Source organism: Ips typographus, unplaced genomic scaffold, assembly GCF_016097725.1.
Source record: "Ips typographus isolate SLU unplaced genomic scaffold, UJ_Ityp_2.0 IpsContig58, whole genome shotgun sequence".
In the NCBI taxonomy this organism is placed as follows: domain Eukaryota; kingdom Metazoa; phylum Arthropoda; class Insecta; order Coleoptera; family Curculionidae; genus Ips; species Ips typographus.
In genome coordinates this window covers 320,818-342,033 of record NW_028098576.1, presented here as the reverse complement: position 1 = coordinate 342,033, position 21,216 = coordinate 320,818, and the positions used below count along the sequence as shown (strand labels likewise).

At 39.4% G+C, this 21,216-nt stretch overlaps 2 protein-coding genes across 3 annotated transcripts in view; both read right to left on the bottom strand.

Moving 5' to 3' along the window:
* Positions 1 to 8,753: 8,753 nt before the first annotated feature.
* On the bottom strand, positions 8,754 to 17,095 carry LOC145739853 (uncharacterized). Its single transcript, XM_081995195.1, has 3 exons — positions 15,481 to 17,095; positions 13,763 to 14,811; positions 8,754 to 13,721 (listed from the first exon to the last, which is right to left on the bottom strand). The coding sequence occupies exons 1-3, from the start codon at positions 16,996 to 16,998 to the stop codon at positions 9,548 to 9,550; spliced, it is 6,741 nt and encodes a 2,246-aa protein (XP_081851321.1). The 5' UTR covers positions 16,999 to 17,095; the 3' UTR covers positions 8,754 to 9,547.
* Positions 17,096 to 19,894: 2,799 nt separating this feature from the next.
* LOC145739839 (ATP-dependent translocase ABCB1-like) overlaps positions 19,895 to 21,216 on the bottom strand; it is a 37,042-nt gene continuing 35,720 nt past the window's right edge. The window contains exon 10 of one of the 2 annotated variants that reach the window (XM_081995187.1): positions 19,895 to 21,155. In XM_081995187.1, coding sequence (XP_081851313.1) covers positions 20,940 to 21,155 — 216 coding nt within the window. In that variant the 3' untranslated portion in view covers positions 19,895 to 20,939. The remainder of the gene's footprint in view (positions 21,156 to 21,216) is intronic. The other variant, XM_081995186.1, reaches the window with a different exon arrangement.

The window sequence follows — 21,216 nt, the reverse complement described above, 5'->3', positions numbered from 1 at the left end:
CAACAGAAATGAGTGACTTGAGGTCGATATCAATACTACCAGTATTTTCAAAAATTCTTGAAAAAGCGATGTATTACCAAATAGCTGAGTTTGTGACAACTTGTGGTGTAATACCCCCTAAGCAATCTGATTTTCGTAAAAGTTACTCGTGTACTACCGCGTTATCTGATATAGTGGACGACATTGTTGATGCTCAGGATAAAAATTTAGCTACTGTTCTCATACTGCTCGATTATACTAGAGCATTCGACATGATAGATCATAAAACTATGATTGCAATTTTAAAGTTTATAGGGTTTGGAGAAAGAGCATTGTCTCTTCTCACATCTTTCCTTGTTGATAGACATCAAACAGTTCAAATAAGTGATAAGGTCTCTGAAAACTTACACAGTTTTGAGTAGAGTGCCGCAGGGGAGCATCTTGGGACCTCTTTTGTACAGCATTTATACTTTTAATTTTACAAATACCCTTTCTTTCTGTAAATATCATTTGTATGCTGATGATGATCAAATATAAAGGGTAATTCAAATTCGACCATCACTATTAGGATCCCAGAAACCATAAGATATACGAGAAAGTTTAAATTGGGGCAAAGTTGCGCAATTTAAATCTCAACCAATCACACATTTTGGCGATAATTGATATGACTATTCTAAGTTTACGTGGTTGTATCCGACTAAAAGCACTACTGCAAGAGAAACCATTGAATGCTTTGTAAGACAGCAAAAGACGTTTGGTAATCCCTGTAGGATTGTGTCTGACAAGGGAACAGCATTTACTGCAAATTAATTTCAAGACTATTGCCAAGGGGAAGGCATTAAGCATGTAACAATCACCACAGGAGTTCCGCGAGGAAATGGACAAATTGAACGCGATCGTCGAACTGTTATACCCGTACTTACCAAGCTTAGTGTTGAAGATCCAACAAAATGGTATAAATACCTTGATCGAGTTCAGAGAGCTTTACATTCTACTTATCAACGCAGTATTGATTTGACGCCTTTTAAAGTGCTAATAGGAGTCAAGATGAAACGAAAAGAGGACATTTTGATTAATCAACTTATAGAAGAAGAAATCAAAAAATAATTTTGTGAAGATAGAGAGAAGTTTGGAAAACATAGTAAAGAACATCTATTGAAGGTTCAAGAAGAACTCGAAATCGAAAAGGATATAATTTACGACGCATTAAACCAAGAGGTTATAAAGAAGGATACCTAGTCGCTATTAAGAGGACTCAGTTTGGTGGTGGGCTCAAAGTCCATACAAAGTTTTTAGGTCCTTATGAAGTAGTGAAACTTAAAGATAACGAGTGATCCTTTTCCACATCACAAAAAAGTAAACCCTACATATATTACCTCAAAGAAGTAATTAGGCCAATAATGGCCGTCAAAATGAGAATCACCTTGAATGATTTTGAGTAATAACAGCCAAGTAGGTAATAATCTAAAATAGAATTAGTTTTATTATCTTATTATAAAATTGACCTTATGTTAACAAAATTGTATATTTCATTAAATTAAGATTAAATTGTGACATGATAGTTGTAATTTTTAAATGGAAACACTATTTGGTTGCATTTTTGGATACCTATAGTAACAAATTTTTAAAATTTTGAAATTCATAAAACTTAATGCATTGAACTTGAGGAAAATGGCTTGCACATTCCTATCTTAGTTTTTCGTAAACTATTTAATAATGACAATTTGAATTTAAAGTAGAGAATTTTTTTATACATTTTTCAAAATTCTCAAGTGAAAAATTCCTAAAACATTTTTTTATCTGAAGAAAATCACAAAAGGCATTTTGACATAGTTCCTGAAAAATTAAGATAGAAATGTTCTTTGAAGTTCAATACCGCATTATCTATAAACCCTACTTTTTAAAAAATAAAAAGCTGGCGAAAGTGAAAACTAAATTTTATTTTAAAACTTTATAGTATCCCTGAAAACAAAGAACAGTATCCTATAGCACGGTTATGTCATCATTACACAGAGAGGACGCGCAGGTTGGAACAAATTCATTTAAAATTAAGGGTTTGGTTTTTTGGAAATATGCTTCTAAACGTCAATATTTATTTTTGTCTGCGGTTTTTTTTGTGGTAAATGCATGTATACAGGGCGGCCCTAAAATAAGTTACTACCATCAACTTCATTTTTTCAAATGGATTTCATGTTATATAAAAAGGTATCAGTGAGTTTGTAATAAAGGCACTCACTGAGATACAAGTCGTATTATTACATGGCGCAGTCGAGAAGTTGAACCTAAAATCGCAAAACGTGTGAAAAGTGTCAGAAGCTGGAATACTGAACTTTAGAAAATGGAAGGCAGATTACCTGATCCAATGGTTGGTGATGGAAACTTGAATGAGAATTTCAATACATTTTTCCAAGCCTTTGAGACTTACTTAATAGCTACAGAAAAAGACACCAAGCCTGATAAAGTAAAAATTGCTTTATTGTTAAACTTAATAGGCCCTGTAGGGATTGAGATATATAATATATTAAAAGTACCAAATAATGGTAGCTATGATAGTGTAGTGGCAGAATTTAAAAAGTACTGTGCACCTAGAAGGAATAAAACCTATGAAAGGTTTATTTTCAATAGCAGAAATCAAAGCAAAGATGAGCCCTTTGACCATTTTTTAAGTGATGTCAAAAAACTAATCCAAAGCTGTGAATATGATTCACAAGAGGACAGTATACTAATAGATCGTATTGTTCTAGGAATAAATGATGTGAGCGTTCAAGAGAAACTGCTAAACATACAAAACCTGAAATTGGATAGAGCAATTGAAATTTGTCGAACCTCAGAGGTAACAAAGAAGCAGCTGTCTGCAGTAAGAAGCACAGATGCGATGAATCAATCAGTGGATGAACTTCAGTTAAAAAGGACCAGAAGGGTTGAAGCAAAGCAGGAGAAGCTGTCAAAATCTCGGTGCCAGAAGTGCAATGGTCTTCATGGTTATGGAAAATGTCCAGCTTTTGGAAAGAAATGCTTTAAATGTGGAAAACCCAATCACTTTAGTAATGTTTGCTTTAATGAAAGTCAAAGAGTAGTTAAAAAAGTTAGAGAAATCACTAAAAAGAGCAGTGAAGATAGTTGTGACAGTGAAAAAGATTTGTTTGTGCATTCCCTGAGGGAGATAGGGGAAATTAAAGGCAGTGGTGCAAAAATGTAGACTGAAAATATTAAGGTGCATAATAGAACCATTAACTTCAAAATTGACACAGGTTCTGAGGTAAATATTATTCCTAAATGGCTCTGGCAGAAGTTACATGCAGGCAGAGGTGCAAACATAAAGGGTCCTAAGTTGGAGCAAACCAGTGTAGTGTTGGAGGCATATGGTGGTGCCAGGTTGAAACCCTGCGGAAAAGTGCAACTGCAGTGCTCAAGGTTAGATAAAAATTTGATACTTTTAGAATTTCTTATTGTTGATTTAAATGTTAAACCTATAATTGGGTTGCCTGCTTGTTATACTTTAGGTTATATTAAAAGGTCTGAAAGTTTAGAGGTAGATGAAACTAAGTTTAACCGAGAGTTTAACAAGGAAAAATTTATAAGTGAGAATCGAGACATATTTGAGGGTGTAGGGTTGTTTTCTGAAATACTTGAGATTCAATTAAAAAAGAATAGTATTCCTATTGCTAAGCCAGCTAGGCGGGTGCCTTTAGCTATAAGGGATAGACTTAAAGAAAAATTAGATAAACTTGAAATGCAAAAAATAATAGCTAAAGTAAATAGGGCAAATGAGTGGGTTAACAATCGTTATTATTGAAAAACCTAATAAGTCATTACGATTATGCCTTGATCCACAAGAACTGAACAAGTGTATTAAAAGAGAATTTTATGAAATACCTAGTATAGTTGATATTAGATCTAAACTAGCAGGGAAAATGTATTATACTGTTATGTATTTCAAAGACGGGTTTTACCAGATTAAACTTAATGAGAAATCTAGTGATCTAACAACATTTGCTACGCCATTTGGCTGTTCCAAGTTCCTCAGGCTGCCATTTGGTTTGAACCTTGCACCAGAATATTTTCAGAAAATGAATGAGAAATTTTCGGTGATATACAAAATGTCATAATATACTTTGATGATTTGTTAATTGCTTGTGAGACCATAGAAGAACATGATAAAACTCTAATAAAAGTGTTACAGCGAGCAAGGGAAAAAGGGGTTAAATTTAATGAGGAAAAACTTCAGTTTAGGCAACAAGCAGTTATCTAGGTCATGTTTTTAATAGTGAAGGTGTAAAAATTGATAATGATAAGATTAAAGCCATTAGTGACCTAAAACCTCCCACTTGTAAAAAGGAATTACAAAAGTTGTTAGGTTTAGTAAATTATTGAAAATGGTGAGGTTTTGTTTTTTGTTTATCAATCCCAATCCTCTCACCGGTATTACGGCTCATCAGAGAGGCTATAGGGCTTGATAACCAAAGAACAAAACCTTCGTTCCAGTATAGTCAACTGGATGCCAGAAATGATAGTTGTGTGCAACATCTGGTGACATCTGTACTCAACTCTATGAGTTAGAAAGTACAGATGGCGTTCCAAAATCTAGGAACAGCACCATTAATGCCGCATCATTCGGTAAACACCGATCTGATTGGTTGAAAATGGTGAGGTTATGTTTTTTGTTTATCAATCCCAATCCTCTGACCGGTACAGATGTCACCAGATGTTGCACACAACTATCATTTCTGGCATCCAGTTGACTATACTGGAACGAAGGTTTTGTTCTTTGGTTATCAAGCCCTATAGCCTCTCTGATGAGCCGTAATACGGCGAAACCGGTCAGAGGATTGGGATTGATAAACAAAAAACAAAACCTCACCATTTTCAACCAATCAGATCGGTGTTTACCGAATGATGCGGCATTAATGGTGCTGTTCCTAGATTTTGGAACGCCATCTGTACTTTCTAACTCATAGAGTTGAGTACAGATGTCACCAGATGTTGCACACAACTATTAGTAAATTATGTTAGAAAATCGTCGTAAATTATGTTAGAAAATCGTAATAATACGACAAGTCGTATTATTACAGTTCGAACTTCACTTCAATCAGCCCAGCTGATTACGAGTTTTACGACAGTAATGACAGTTTACGCCTAAAATCATTTTTATTGGCTAGGCTTGAAAAATGTTGGTCTCCGGCTAGACGCCGGAGAGTAAGGGTTTACAATACACATCCCAAAACCCTACTCGCACTCAAAACAAGAATTACAGAGGAGATCGAAGCAATAACGCCTGACAGCACCAGGTCATGCACAATGTTCAAAATCGACTTGCTGAATGCATCCGGCAAAACGAACATCATCTTTGCGATGTAATCTTCAAGAATTGATTTTTTCTTTAATTTCCAATGTTGTCGTGTACCCTCAATAAATGTTTCAAAAACTCTTTCCTTTTTTTTTCTTTCTTCAAAAGTTTCCATCTTTTTGCACCACCGTGTATAAACATATACCAGGTGTCCAAGACCACCCTGGACATAAGAGATTAACATGGAAAAACGGTATGATTTTGTTGCGCCTGTACGGTTGATTTGATTAAAAAATCGTATTAATTAAAGTTGTAGTAATCCTGAAGAAAGCAGTATTAACGCACTGACACGCAGAAAAGCAAAAAATTACAGACTAGAAAACGACATTTTATTCAAAACTACCCCTACGAAAGATGGATTGGAATACGCACTCGTAATTCCAAGGGCATTAAGAGAAGAAATCCTATGGGAAGCTCATAATGCACCCACCAGTGGACACATGGGCGTCACGAAGACACTAAGCAGATTAGTCCCTAAATATTACTGGGACTCTATGATTAAAGATGTCCTCGGGTACATTAGAGGATGCAGGGATTGTCAGGCAAGGAAGGGGCCAACAAACAGAAAACCACTAGGGTTTCTTTAACCCATAAAAGTTGGTCGGGTTTTTGATCAAATAGGTATAGAATTACTTGGGCCATTCAGGAAAAGCAGCCAGGGAAAAACCACCATTATAGTAGTAACGGATTATGCAAGCAGATATGCCATTACAGCAGCCCTACCCAATGGAAAAGCAGGTCCCGCGGCAAAATTTCTGATAGAAAAAGTAATACTGATACATGGGGTCCCACGGAGCATCCTCAGCGATAGAGGAAAAGTTTTTCAGTCGGAAATAGTACAGGAGTTGCAGCAAATCATGGGGATGAGGAGTACCTTTACAACTGCCTACCATCCATCCTGCAACGGCCTTACAGAACGGCTGAACAAAACACTGGCTGACATGTTGTCACTCTACTGCAGCTCTGATCAAACTGGGTGCTCATACTTGCCTTTCGTCACCTTTGCGTACAACACAGCAAAACAAGAAACAACGCAGTTCAGTCCATTTCAACTGGTGTGTCTGCTAGAGATCCCACACTGCCGCTGGACGCATCTTTGCTGGACAGAAATGATGACTTAGACTCCCATAAATTAAGAGAAAAGGCACTACTTCTAAGGGCAACAGCAGTAGAAAATATCCACAAGAAACAGGACAAAGACAAAGGCATTTATGACGGCAAACACAGAGAAGGGGAATTTGAAGTAGGCGACAGGGTCAAAATTTTCATCCCAATTAGAAAAGTGGGTAAAAGTGAGAAATTGCTACTACGTTGGTTTGGGCCCTATAAGATCACGAAAAAACTTAGTGAGGTGAATTACGAGGTGAAGCAAGAGAAAGGGAAGAAAACAGACGTGGTGCATATAGGAAGAATCTTGCCTTTTTACGACGAATGGACGCTGGGGGACGCGTCAGAAGATAGCTCAGATGAGGAAAACGTGGTGGAAGAACAATAACTGGCGCAGGTCAGCCAGGGCCCCTATTACAAATATGGTATAAAGGGAAATTATATTTTGGTTGTATATGTTATTGTTTAAACTTAACGAAATACGCTTTGACAAACATTCATCCAGCAGGCAAGCAAAAAACCATACCAACCACAGCGCCTATAGCGGCAAACGAGGACTCTCCGGGAGACAACACAGCAACCTACCCGAGCATAGCTGGTGATTTCATGCAAATGAGCAGGCGAACCGTAAGATGGCAGGGTACCACCACCTGCAAACTGAGTAACAGGTGCTCCGGTACCAGTCAGACAAAGTCCAACTTGGGCCAACCTCAACACCCAGCCGCTTGTCCAGGAACGATGCAACGTCAGAAATAAGAAACAGTGAGCGTATATTTAGGATATATTATTTTACGAATAAAGGCAGTGGCCACACCTTCTGATAGATTAAGGCATTACAATAGAAACTAGGATAAGTAGTGTTCGGGGCGAACACTTTTTGGGGGAGGGAGATGTCGCAGATTCCAACATTTACATTCACCATACCTATCGTACTATACACTGAATAATCGTTTATGTCAGCAAGTCTGGTAGGAATCTGGGTCAATCGACGAGTATTTATTCAACAAGGCTGGCCATCTAAAATCACTGGTCTCCGGGTTGGTCGGCGAGCAACATTCCCTAACTTGAAGTGGTGGGTCGGCTCGCTACCCTCTCAGGATCCCAGGCTGAAAAGAGAAGGGTTCTCTCGCAACTTGAAGTGACCGTTAGAACCCTTAACCCTGTCAGTTGTTCACTTTGGTCACATCGTACAAGAACACCTTGCGTGCCCCTTTACGGTGTAGCTGAAGGGCTAAAACCAAACTCACCCTCCCCGAACTTCCATGCGCTCAACGACACGAAGAATAACCCCTCTTAAGTGTTTAGTTTACATTGTTTTATAATAAACGAGGCTTGCCTGTGACCTAGGTTGTTTCTCTACCATCCCTCACTACGCACCCCTAAACGTGACATTATTGTAGTACTAACTTGCATCTATTTAAGTTACAAGAAGATCTACCCTGTGCTAAGAAGGATGCCTCCAGCCTCAATGTCCGAAACCTCACATGATCCAGAAGTCTCATATATCATAGTGTAATTTCCAAATTCTACGTAGTCTCAGTTCTAGGTCGGGAGGAGTTATATGTTTCATACTTAACCCTTTTACTAGGAATACCTAATGTTTATACTTAAACCATGCATGTATTATTATATAAAATTATTAGAAACGCAGTGCTCGAGTTCAGTTCCATAATATTAAGCTCACTTTGTAACTCGTCATAATATTATCGCAAACATTACACTCACCGGTAAACCCAAAGTTATCAATTATATTCGAAAAGAAACGCCGCTGGGTTGTACAACTTAGTAACAGTAATTTCGAAAACGATGTTTTAAAATTAATCAAAGAAAACATTGTCCCCGGTAAACAATATCATCTGTACTTCGAATAACCAGGCAACCAACAATTTTGCGAAGTAGTGAGAAAGTATTTTAGATGGCCTTCTCTAAATCTCAAGAGATGTTTAAAAAAATTACTTTACGTTACAAATAAGTCAGACATAGAAGAAATAATACAAAACTAAAAGTTTAGAGAAACGTGTAGGTACAGAGCAAATGCCTATAAAACCTGAATTGGATAATATTCACTTATATTGTCACGTTTAGGGGTGCGTAGTGAGGGATGGTAGAGAAACAACTTAGGTCACTGGCAAGCCTCGTTTATTATAAAAATATACCAAACACTTAAGAGGGGTTATTCTTACCCCCAGAATAGAAGGGCCAACACGGCCGTAAGTGTCGTAAAGCGCATGTGAGTTCGGGAGAGACGAGTGGGGTTTTAGCCCTTCGGCTACACCGTAAAGGGGCACGCAAAGGTGTTCTTGTACGGTGTGACCAAAAGACCAAGTGAATAACTGACAGGGTTAAGGGTTCTAACGGTCACTTCAAGTTGCGAGAGAACCCTTCTCTTATCAGCCTGGGATCCTAAGAAGGTAGCGAGCCGACCCACCACTTCAAGTTAGGGAATGTTGCTCGCCGACCAACCCGGAGACCAGTGATTTTAGATGGCCAGCCTTGCTGAATAAATACTCGTCGATTGACCCAGATTCCTACTAGACTTGCTGACATATGCGATTATTCGGTGTATAGTACGACCGGTATGTAAATGTTGGAATCTGCGACATCTCCCTCCCCCAAAAAGTGTTCGTCCCGAACACTACTTACCCTAGTTTCTATTGTAATGCCTTAATCTATCAGAAGGTGTGGCCACTGCCTTTATTCGTAAAATAATATATCCTAAATTATACGCTCACTGTTTCTTATTTCTGACGTTGCATCGTTCCTGGACAAGCGGCTGGGTGTTGAGGTTGGCCCAAGTTGGACTTTGTCTGACTGGTACCGGAGCACCTGTTACTCAGTTCGCAGGTGGTGGTACCCTGCCATCTTACGGTTCGCCTGCTCATTTGCATGAAATCACCAGCTATGCTCGGGTAGGTTGCTGTGTTGTTCCCCGGAGAGTCCTTGTTTATGCTGCTAGAGGCGCTTGTGGTTTAGTGTGGTTTTTTGCCTGCCTGCAGAAATGAATGTTTGTCATAGCATATTTCGTTAAGTTTAAACAATAATATACAACCAAAATATAATTTTCCTTTATACTTTAACCATATTTGTAATAGGGCACTGGCTGACCTGCGCCAGTTATTGTTCTTCCACCACGTTTTCTTCATCTGAGCTATCTTCTGACGCGTCCCCCAGCGTCCATTCGTCGTAAAAAGGCAAGATTCTTCCCATATGTACCACGTCTGTTTTCTTCCCTTTCTCTTGCTTCACCTCGTAATTCACCTCACTAAGTTTTTTCGTGATCTTATAAGGCCCAAACCACCGTAGTAGCAATTTCTCACTTTTACCCACTTTTCTAATTGGGATGAAAATTTTGACCCTGTCACCTACTTCAAATTCCCCTTCTCTGTGTTTGCCGTCATAAATGCCTTTGTCTTTGTCCTGTTTCTTGTGGATATTATCTACTGCTGTTGCCCTTAGAAGTAGTGCCTTTTCTCTCAATTTATGGGAGTTCAAGTCATCATTACTGTCCAGTAGAGATGCGTCCAGCGGCAGTGTGGGATCTCTAGCAAACACCAGTTGAAATGGACTGAACTGCGTTGTTTCTTGTTTTGCTGTGTTGTAAGCAAAGGTGACGAAAGGCAAGTATGAGCACCAGTCTGTTTGATCAGAGCTGCAGTAGAGTGACAACATGTCAGCCAGTGTTTTGTTCAGCCGTTCTGTAAGGCCATTGCAGGATGGATGGTAGGCAGTTGTAAAGGTACTCCTCATCCCCATGATTTGCTGCAACTCCTGTACTATTTCCGACTGAAAAACTTTTCCCCTATCACTGAGGATGCTCCGTGGGACCCCGTGAATCAGTATTACTTTTTCTAGCAGAAATTTTGCCACGGGACCTGCTTTTCCATTGGGTAGGGCAGCTGTAATGGCATATCTGCTTGCATAGTCCGTTACTACTATAATGGTGGTTTTTCCCTGGCTGCTTTTCCTGAATGGCCCAAGTAAGTCTATACCTATTTGATCAAAAACCCGACCAACTTTTATGGGTTGAAGAAACCCTAGTGGTTTTCTGTTTGTTGGCCCCTTCCTTGCCTGACAATCCCTGCATCCTCTAATGTACCCGCGGACATCTTTAATCATAGAGTCCCAGTAATATTTAGGGACTAATCTGCTTAGTGTCTTCGTGACGCCCATGTGACCACTGGTGGGTGCATTATGAGCTTCCCATAGGATTTCTTCTCTTAATGCCCTTGGAATTACGAGTGCGTATTCCAATCCATCTTTCGTAGGGGTAGTTTTAAATAAAATGTCGTTTTCTAGTCTATAATTTTTCGCTTTTCTGCGTGTCAGTGCGTTAATACTGCTTTCTTCAGGATTGCGTATTGCAAGTTTTAAGTCCTGTAAATTCTTGTCCTGATCTTGCAAGTACCCCATATTGACTGTTGAGATGGTGAACGTTGGTACCTCGTCTAAGTCTTCTATGATGTACTCATCTGCACTACCCACTGGGTTCCGCGACAGGCAGTCTGCATCCTGATGTTTACTCCCTTTCTTGTACACTACAGTGTAGTCGAATTCTGCTAGTTTAAGAGCCCAGCGCGCCAACCTCCTTGAGTGATCCTTAATATTATGAATCCAGCATAAAGCGTGGTGATCGGTCACTATTTTTACCGGGTGTCCATAAATTAAATGCCTTAAGTAGGTCATTCCCCAAACTGCTGCTAGTAACTCTAATTCGCTGATTGAATAATTTTTTTCTGCTTTCGACAGCGACCTGCTTATATAGGCTATAGGGTGTTCTTGTCCGTCGTCGCTTTCCTGTAGTAGAATTGCCCCTATTCCTTCTGTGCAGGCGTCTGTATGCATTGTGCAGCCAATGTTGGGGTTGTAATGTTTCAGGACTGGTGCTGAAGTGAGTTTCTCTTTTAGTACTTGAAATGCTTCTTCTTGTTCCCTACCCCAGCAGAATTTGTTCTTTCTTGTTGCCTCATGCAAGGGCCGAGCTAATACTGCGTAATTTTTAATAAACTTTCTATAAAAATTACATAATCCCAAAAAGCTTTGTAATTCTTTTGTTTTCTTAGGGGTGGGAAATTGCTTAATTCCAGCTAACTTATCCTCTTCGGGGCTTATTCCTTCACTGCTTACAGAGAATCCTAGAATTCTTATCTTTTGCTGTAAATATTCGCACTTGCTTGGCTTAAGGGTTAAATGGGCTTCTCTCATTTTTTGAAACACTTTTCTTAATTTTGTGATGTGGTCATCTAGGTTTTCTGAGTAGATTATAATGTCATCTAGGTATATTAGGATGTCTTTCCATTTCATGTCTTTGAATATCCTATCTGCTAATTGTTGGAAAGTTGCCGGTGCGTTGCACAGTCCGAAACTCAACACATTAAACTCGTATGACCCGTGTCCTTGTGCCGTAAATGCCGTGTATTGTTTTGACGACTCTTCAATTGGTATTTGCCAATACCCTGAAAACATATCCAAGGTGGTAAAGTACTTGGCATTTCCCAGATATGTAAGAATGTCGTCGATCTGCGGTATTGGGTAACAAGATTTTTTGGTCACTGGGTTTATCGTTCTTTTGTAGTCTACGCAGAATCTAGTGGAGCCATCTTTTTTCTTCACCAGTACAACTGGGCTTGCCCAAGGTGAATGGCACGGTCTTATTACGCCACACTCTAACATTTCTTGTATCTGTGCGTCAATGATTTCTCGCTCAGTTTGAGACACTCTGTAAGGGCGACATTTGACTGGTTTATTTTCCGTGACCTCTATTTTATGTTCTATGAGTTGTGTTTTTCCCATGTACTTAGGTGATTTACAAAAAATGTCTTCATATTCGGTTAGTAAATTTTCCAGCTTCTTTTTGAATTCTTTTTCCGTGATGTGATCTAATTTATGGTCGTCTAGTGTTACTACGTCCTCTTCAGTTTTGTACGTTGTATAGAGGTGGCTTATGTCTTCATTTGTAGATTCTAATCGTGCTATCGTTGTGCCTTTGAAAATTACTCTATTTGTGGGTCCTATGTTTGTCAGATTTACCGTGATTTCCTCTCCGGCCTGATCTAAGCTGCACAAGAGGTTGTTGCGGATCAACCACCCTTCGTTTGGCACCATGAGTTTGCTGTCGTACCCTGGGGGCTGAGGTTCAACTTTTACTGCTTTCTTTTCCCCTGGATTAAGGACGCAATCTTCAAACATTCTTACTTTTTCAGCCATGTTTTCTTCGTCCTTTACGAAGTACGGCAGGGCGTCCCATGAGCTGCCTTTGCTCAGTTTATGGGGTTTTGGCCGCGGGTTTTTATCTTTAGAGACCCATAATGTTAGGTTTGTGTCTTTGAATTCCTCGTAGAGTGCATTTTTAATTTCTGTCCAGTCGGTTTTGTTATTTGCGGCAGTCGACCTAGGGATGGCTATGTTAGAGATACCGTGCCGTACTGCCCATTCTTTTAATTTAGCGCAGCAGTTTTTAAGTGTCTGGGCGGACGTGCATTCACCATTATTTTCTATTAACGCCATCTGTAGGACGTGCCTGTTTCCTTTCTGAAAGCTGGTAGTACTGCCTAAGCTTATTTTGCCTGTTTCTTTCTCCGCTAGGTAATTTCTAATGGCTTTTCCGACTCCTCTGTCTTTGCTTGGAGTAGTGGAGCACGTAAAGGCCCATGCGACGTTGCTTGGCACGCTGAAAATTGATCCGGGCATTTCCTGGAAAACTTCTTTCCAGCTTCGTATGCTGTCTTCCTGTCTTGGCTCTAATTTAAAATTGTTGGTGCTTCTTACATTGGCAATTGGGTGCAGCTTGTGGGTGTTTTTTGTATTTTGTCTTAGAGGTATAATCATGTTCTGTGCCAAGCTGAGTGTGTTCATTATTAAGCATATGGAGGCCTTCATTTCCCTTAAAAATTCCATCCCTAATATCAAAGGTTGGGGTGGGCCTGTCAAAACTGTCGCTTTCACTCTCAATTTTCTTACTTGGTTGCCCCTAAGTTCAAGAGATGCCCATGTCTCTCCTTGACTAGTTATTCTTTGTCCTCCTGCTGTGAGTAGCAGGGTAGGGTGTTGGCCACGCTTGTACACCCCCTCTGTGAGGTGGTGGCTTATTATATTTAACTCTGCACCTGTGTCGATAATTACTGGAACATAGTAACCGTTCACCACCGCGTTGATGTGTAGAATTTTGCAGCACGTTGGGCCCTGAGTGGAGAGGGTGACAGGGCTTAGTTTTGCCACCCCCTGGCGTTTGGGTACTGCTGCCTGCTTCTGCAGACTGCAGCAAAGTGCCCTGGTTTCCCGCAGTAATAGCACGCGGGTTTATTGTCTCTAGTTCTTGTGGAGACGTAGTGCCTTTCTGGCGGGGGCGTGCGCCTTGTATCGTACGTCCTTCTGGGTGGTGGCGGGGTTCTTTCTCGATAGGGGCGGTTCATTTCGTAGCTTGACTGTTGCCTGGGAGCTGAATTGTACTCGAATTGGCGCTGGGGTCTAAATGCTGGTGGTGGGGTGGTTTCTACAGGAGCGTTATCCATTGTAATGCACAGCATTTTTATTTCATCCAAGTTTCGAGGGGCCCGGTTGGGGAAATGCGTGAGCCAGTAGTATCTTGCTCTGGATTCGTCTCTTAGGCCGTTGTGAAAAATTTCTTGGAACTCGTCAAGGTCGACCACTTGCTTGTACTCTTCGTATAGAACCCTTAGGTCGTAAAAGTAGTTTTTTGTTGGTTCCAGGGACCCTTGTTTCCTTTCCCGCACTTTTGAGAGTAGCCGTGAATTGATGTCGCCGTCACTAAACTCGATTTTAAAGGCCTGGCAGATATGGTGCCAATTACTGTCGGGGTAAGTTTCTTTATATTCCCTGTACCATATGTTTGCAGCCCCCTGTAAGAAGGAGTGAAAGTACTGTATTTTTAAGGCATCATTCCAGTTGTTAGCCACCGCTGTTCGCTCGTAGGTAGCTATAAATACTGGTGAGTCTGTACAGGGGTTGAAAGTTGGGGGGCTGATGAACTGGGGTAGTGCGGGTGTTTTTTCTCCTGTCTCTACAGTGGAGATTGTAACGTCTGCCATGGCGTTGGTGCCTATTATCACTTTCTTTCTGCTTTCTAATCTCTCTGATTGTGCTTGTGCTAGCGGGGGTGAGTTTTTCTCTCTTATTGTTACGTCGAGTTCGCTTTCTGTATCCTCGTTGTCCCCCTGTCCGCCTTCTTTCTTTTCAACTATTGCTTTTTCTTTCTGTCTCACTACAGTGAGGGTGATGTATTCAGGTAGGCCCTCTGGCTCCTGTCTTCGTGTATCCCCCACACTCGAGCTTCTATGTCTTGGTTCAAACGGGCTGTCTGGCTTTATTGACCTCAGGTTATACCCTTTATTCATTCCTTTTTCCTCTTGAGCCTTCAGTGGCTTGGATTACGAGGGTGTGTCTATCAATATGAGGATTAATAGACGGGGATTGAACGGAGCGCCTCCACCATGTCACGTTTAGGGGTGCGTAGTGAGGGATGGTAGAGAAACAACCTAGGTCACAGGCAAGCCTCGTTTATTATAAAATAATGTAACCTATACACTTAAGAGGGGTTATGCTTACCCCCAGAATAAAAGGGCCAACACGGCCGTAACTGTCGTAGAGCGCATGTGAGTTCGGGAGAGACGAGTGGGGGTTTTAGTCCTTCAGCTACACCGTAAAGGGGCACGCAAAGGTGTTCTTGTACGGTGTGACCAAAAGACCAAGTGAACAACTGACAGGGTTAAGTGTTCTAACGGTCACTTCAAGTTGCGAGAGAACCCTTCTCTTATCAGCCTGGGATCCTAAGAAGGTAGCGAGCCGACCCACCACTTCAAGTTAGGGAATGTTGCTCGCCGACCAACCCGGAGACCAGTAATTTTAGATGGCCAGCCTTGCTGAATAAATACTCGTCGATTGACCCAGATTCCTACTAGACTTGCTGACATATGCGATTATTCGGTGTATAGTACGTTTGTAAATGTTGGGAATCTGCGACAATACAGAGTGAACCAAAAATTTATATATATCGAGTGGCTCAAGAAACAACAGTGCGCGCGGGCGCTTTAGCTACGGATGGCGGCCATTTTCTCCCTCTTCCTGGTATGCGTGTCCACGTGCTTGATCATGTGATCCTTCCTGATAAAGCCCTTGCCGCATATCTCGCACGCGTACGGTTTCCTGCCCGTGTGACAGCACAAGTGCCTTCTCAAATCCGCTTTGTAATTAAACGTTTTTGGGCACATATCGCACTTGTGCGGTTTATCGCCCGTGTGTTTCTTCGTATGTCGTTTGTAGGTTTCATCATCAGGAAACCGTTTACCACACCGGGAACACTTGAACGGTTTATCACCACTATGGAAGGTGTTGTTGTGTTGAGTGAGATAACAGGGACGATTGAACACCTTATCACAGTCGTAACATTTGATTTTCCGCTCCTCCGAAGCACGAGGGGGAGAATTCTCCTTTTGTTCCTCCTCCAAATTGGTCAACAACACCTCCACCTCATTAATTCCTAAGGTGGTTAGTCCTCCAAATTCAGTTGTCAAATTGGTGGTGTAATTCTCCATTATTACAGGATGAGGGTATTCCTGAAGAGGACAGTAGTACTGTCCCATACCAGCCACGTTCGCATACCCATGTAGTTCCGCCAGAACCTGCGCAAAACTGGGCAAAGGCTGGCTCACATCCAAATCACCCGTAGTACTGCTGGGGGTAAACGTATCCTGCGTAACGTGGGAGGCCAACTCGTTTGGGTACTGCTCCGCCAAGATAGGCACCACATCCACCACGCTGTCGCTGCTCCTCGAATCCTCCTGACTATTATCCTTACTAGCCGAGGAATTCCTAGCTGGATGGTGATGGGCGCTGATGGGCATGATAGCTGGATCAGGCAGCCCACTAGATTTAACCGCTTTCTTGTGCAACGTGGTGTTGTAGTGTCTCTTTAAATGTCCGGAACTGGTGAACCACTTGTTGCACGCGGTGCAATTGTAGGTTTTCGGTCTGCGTGCTTCGTTACTCTTCCAGTTGGTACTCTTGGTGGGAGCAGGAGCTAGTGGTGGCGGTGCCGGAGCCTCATAACCACTAAAACACGCTGAAACACCCTCGCTAGAACCACCATCAACCACAAACTCCCCTTGGTAACCTGTTGGTTGATTATTCCCCAAACTAATCATCCCCTGCACGGTATGTCCCTCCTTTTCCTTCTCCCACGTTTGACTGACCATTTTCTGACTATCCAAATCCAGTATCTCACTCTGACTCACCTCCTCCTCATTCATGGGTGTTTCATAATAATACTGGGGGTCACCCAAATTGTTGTGCTCGATGAGGAGGCAAGCACTCTTGTACACCAAACCACACTTCTCGGACTGTTTGGGACTGGGTGAGGGTGTGGGTTGTAGTGGATAGTTCACACTGTACACCGGTCTGTTGTACGGATTATACCGAGCGTTCAAATATTTACTCTGAGTGCAATCCATATTAATTTTTCCAAAGAGAAAAAACAAAAAAAATACAGTCACCCGAAAATAACGTAGCGTCCGACTCCGACCGTTGACTGACTGAAACTGAAACTTGTGCATTGGCCCACTCTTGGTGGGGGGTTGGTGGAGGTGGTGAGGTGTGGTTTTGGAAATGCGTGAGTTATATACAGGGTGATTCAGGTTTTATTACACGAATTTTAACCACACGTCCCAAAATAATTCCAGTTTGCTCTATAAACTATATCCAGAAAATGCGACTTTTGGGAAAGAGAGGGTGTTGAAGTTTTTTAACAAAAAAAAAAGGTTGCCAATTTTACGAGCAGTTAATTCTTTAGTCCAACGTTGCAGAAAATGCATTGAAGTCAAAGGACGCCATTTTGAGCAATTATTATAATTTTTTATCAAATGTTTAGTTCTTTGTTGCTTACAATTAGTTTATTGCCTCGATAAGTTCGAATTTCAATTACTCGAAATCGGTGGGTCGGAAAAAAAAATTCCAAGAAACCTTTTTCCTTCAAAATTAAACATTCAACGGAAAATGGAAAAATCAATGATATTTTTATAACAAGCAGTGCCGTACTTTTTTTTCTTAAAAATTATCAGGTGACTTATTAATACACGCGCCGCGCCACTGGTGAAGATAAAACAATTTTTTAATTGGCGAATAATCGGCTTTTTTTGTTTATGAAAACCACAAAGTTTTATTAAAATATGTATGAGTTTTGAAAAAAAAATTAACTTTGTGTTTTTTTTATAAAACTTCAACACCCTGTAGTTCCTAAAAGACGCATTTCCGGGGTATAGTTTATAGAACAAACTGGGATTATTTTTGGACGTAGAATACGTGGATAAAATTTGTGTATTAAACCCTTAATAATAAATAATTAATTTAATTTAGAACACCCTGTATACAGGGTGTTCTAAATTAAGTGCGCACCAATGTCAACTTTTTTATTATTGAAAATAGAAAATTGTTTAAATTAACAAATCTGTGGCATTTTTTGCGTTCACTGAAACGGCGTCAGACGTTGCTAATGTCAAATAGTTAATTTCAAACGCATAATTTAATATTTATCCGTACATCCCGTATTTTAAGTCTGCTATTAAATGATAAAATACCATACGTTGATACCTTGGTTAGATCAAGTTTTATGACTTATGCTCGTAGGAAGTTTTTTATTGAGAGGTGAGATGGTTTTACTTTTGAAGCAAATTTCACCGTTAAAGAAATTAATAAATAAAAAAAAATGTCCAAGGAATTTACAGAGCTCCTCACACTCTCCCTAAACTTCTTTCAGAAGGGGGGTGAAAGGGTTTCTAAATTACAATCAAACCTAGTACAAAAATAAAAAATTATTTGTGAATGAACTTAAAAATCCATTAGAAAAGGACAACATTTTAAGCAAATTTTACCCTTAAGGAAATTAATTTTCTTCTAAATTCTTCTGAATAACCTAACTTTAAGTAAAAATGCAAAAAAAAAACAGTATTTTTGATATGTACAAACTTAATTGGTTACTGTCAAGGTGACAGTGACAGGTCGACAAATAATTTGACAAGTGACAGACAAGGTCGTATTAAGGAAGTGTTTGCAAAAACTCCCCTGGTGGGCGAGTGGTCTGTTTTAATCGTGCTTTTTTTTTCTCTTAATTTCAGTGAGTTACGGCCTAAAAATCGCGGTGTAAACACACACACCCAAACCAAAAAAAACTAAACAAAACAAATGACGCGCTTTGATGATGGCTAATACAAGAAACAAAACAAAAAAAAACAAAACGTGAGGTTCAAGGTGAAAGCTAGAGACGAAATTCAATCAAGACGGCCATGGATTGCACGTTTTGGCGGCTTTGACTCCTTTGACTTAATGTTTTCTTTTTATTTGGTTTTTACGACCCTTTGAAAAGTATTTCAAGCGACGTGACTTCCCTAGAGCTGTAAACTAGACTAGACAGGGTTGTAAATTAGCGTTTTGACAGGTAATTGGGGCAAAATTGTCCGAAAAATGTCTTTGTCGGCTGGCGTGTAATAACATTTTTATATGCTCCTAAAAATGCTTTAGTGGCAAACAAAATAATGGTTTTTAAAAAACACAATTTTATTTCGGCCAAGTTACAAAATGAGCTTAATAATATGGAACTGAACTCAGACACTACGTGTCTAGTAATTTAAATAGTTAATTAATTTAATTTTTTAATTTAATTTATTAATTTAATTTATTAATTTAATTTATTAATTTAATTTATTAATTTAATTATTTTATTTTTTATTTTTAGACGGTTTTGAAATATTTTGATGCTATGCTGCTTCAGGAGCATTTGGAAGCTTCTAGATGCTGTTTTGGAGCTTCTAAACTGTTTTGGAAGCTTTTGAAATCTTTTTAGACGACTTCAAGAGCATTTAGAAGGTTTTTTAGCATCAGTTTAAAAAGCGTATTGAAGGCTCTGAACCGCTTTGACAAAAATACCACTTGGATAAATTTATATGCTGTGATATACGGTCATCGATTGAATAGCAGATAATTTTGGTTTTTGGGAGTTGAAATGTAGTAGAAGTCAAACTTCACAGTTTAGCTGACCTTTTACATAATTTATTTTTGTATCCTCCGCACCTACGGATTTAAAAATCAAAGTCAAGAGAAAGCATAGCAAAAGCAGCTTTTTCAACCAATTAAACAATTCAATCATAAACTACGAACAGTGCTGCAATTTACGCAAGTGCTGCCCATGTTGACTTATCCTTTTGAGTTTATCACATAACATTTTTGACTGAAGCGATATTATTTCATTTGGCCACCTTGTATTTGCAGTCCAAGTTCTGCAAAACAAAACATTGTCTGGGATGTCTTCAAAGGGCGCCTAACAATTTATTAGGATAGAAAGTCATAAAAGTCGCTTTTGGTTAGACTAGAAACCTTATCTGCTTTCAATACTAAAACCAGGTGTCATTTCGGTTTAGCAAAGTATACCAGGGTAAAATAGAGCAATAAAACATTGCATTTATTTTTGCTAGTTAAATTTACAAACTAAATATAATGGTTTTTAAAAACCAGATTTATTTCAGACGAGTTACAAAGTGAGCTTAATAATATAGAAGTGAACTCGAGCATTTTATTTCTAACAATTTTGTAAAAAAATAGTGGCTTGACTTACTTGCACTACATGACTTAAGTATAAACATTGGGTATTCCTAATTAAAGGGTTAGGTATGCAATATAAAACTTGCTAGGTGAACTTTTGCCAGTACATACATATAACTTAACATTTTATGGAGGCTAAAAGCCCACACAACTCACACCTGTACTTTCCGGTTTCTTTTTTTGAATGTGGTAGTTGTAAAAGTTGGCTATAATACCAAATTTTTATTCAAAAACATAGAAGCCTTTGAGCCAATTATCAACATTTTATAGGCAATTTCAAAGCTTCAAAACCATTTTTACCTGGAAATGTAAAAATCAAAAACAACAATCATGAAACTCGACTAAAAGGCTTAATTTTTGGCTTTTAAGATACATTTTAAACTATACTAACTACCAACAAGAAAATGATAGCCGAAATCTGGAACATTAATAGATGATAGACCAATTACAGATTTCTGAGCCATTTTCAACATTTTGAAGGCAATTACAACGCTGAAAAACTACTTTTTTTTGTGGAAATGTAAAAATCAGTGACAACAATCATGAAACTTGACTAAAACCCTTAATTTTTGGCTTTAAAGGTAGATTTTAAAGGGTATCAATAAAGAAATGTTAGTCAAAACCTTGGAAATAGGCTTGATAACTTATTTGCAATTTTTATTATTTAATATCCGACAGGGCTATGGTTTCATCAATAATGACACCTATTAAGATCAATTATCTACGAAATAATGTCTAGGGCGTTATTTTTTATAATGCCCTTAGACTCTTTATTTAAAGTAGATTTCCCCTACAATTTTTCTTAAAACTACCTAGATGAAACATATCCAAAAAGTTTTTTGACGCAAACAAAATTACAATAAGCATTTTTACATAGTTCATGAAAAGTTAAGATATTAACTATTCATTTATTTAGTTTATTAAGTAAGTTTATTAAGCCCCAAAAACCCAAGAAAATCACCGTCTTACCAATCTCTTCCATGCTAGCATCCAATTTTCCGTAACGAATATTCTCAGCGATGGTGGTGGCAAACAGTGACGGTTCCTGGCTGACCACTCCTACGTTTTTGCGCAGGTAACTCAAGTCGATGTCTTTCAAATTTACTCCATCCACTGTGACCTACCCCATAAACCCAGTTAAAACAACCATTCTGGACAAAAGTGGTAGTAAAATAAAACTT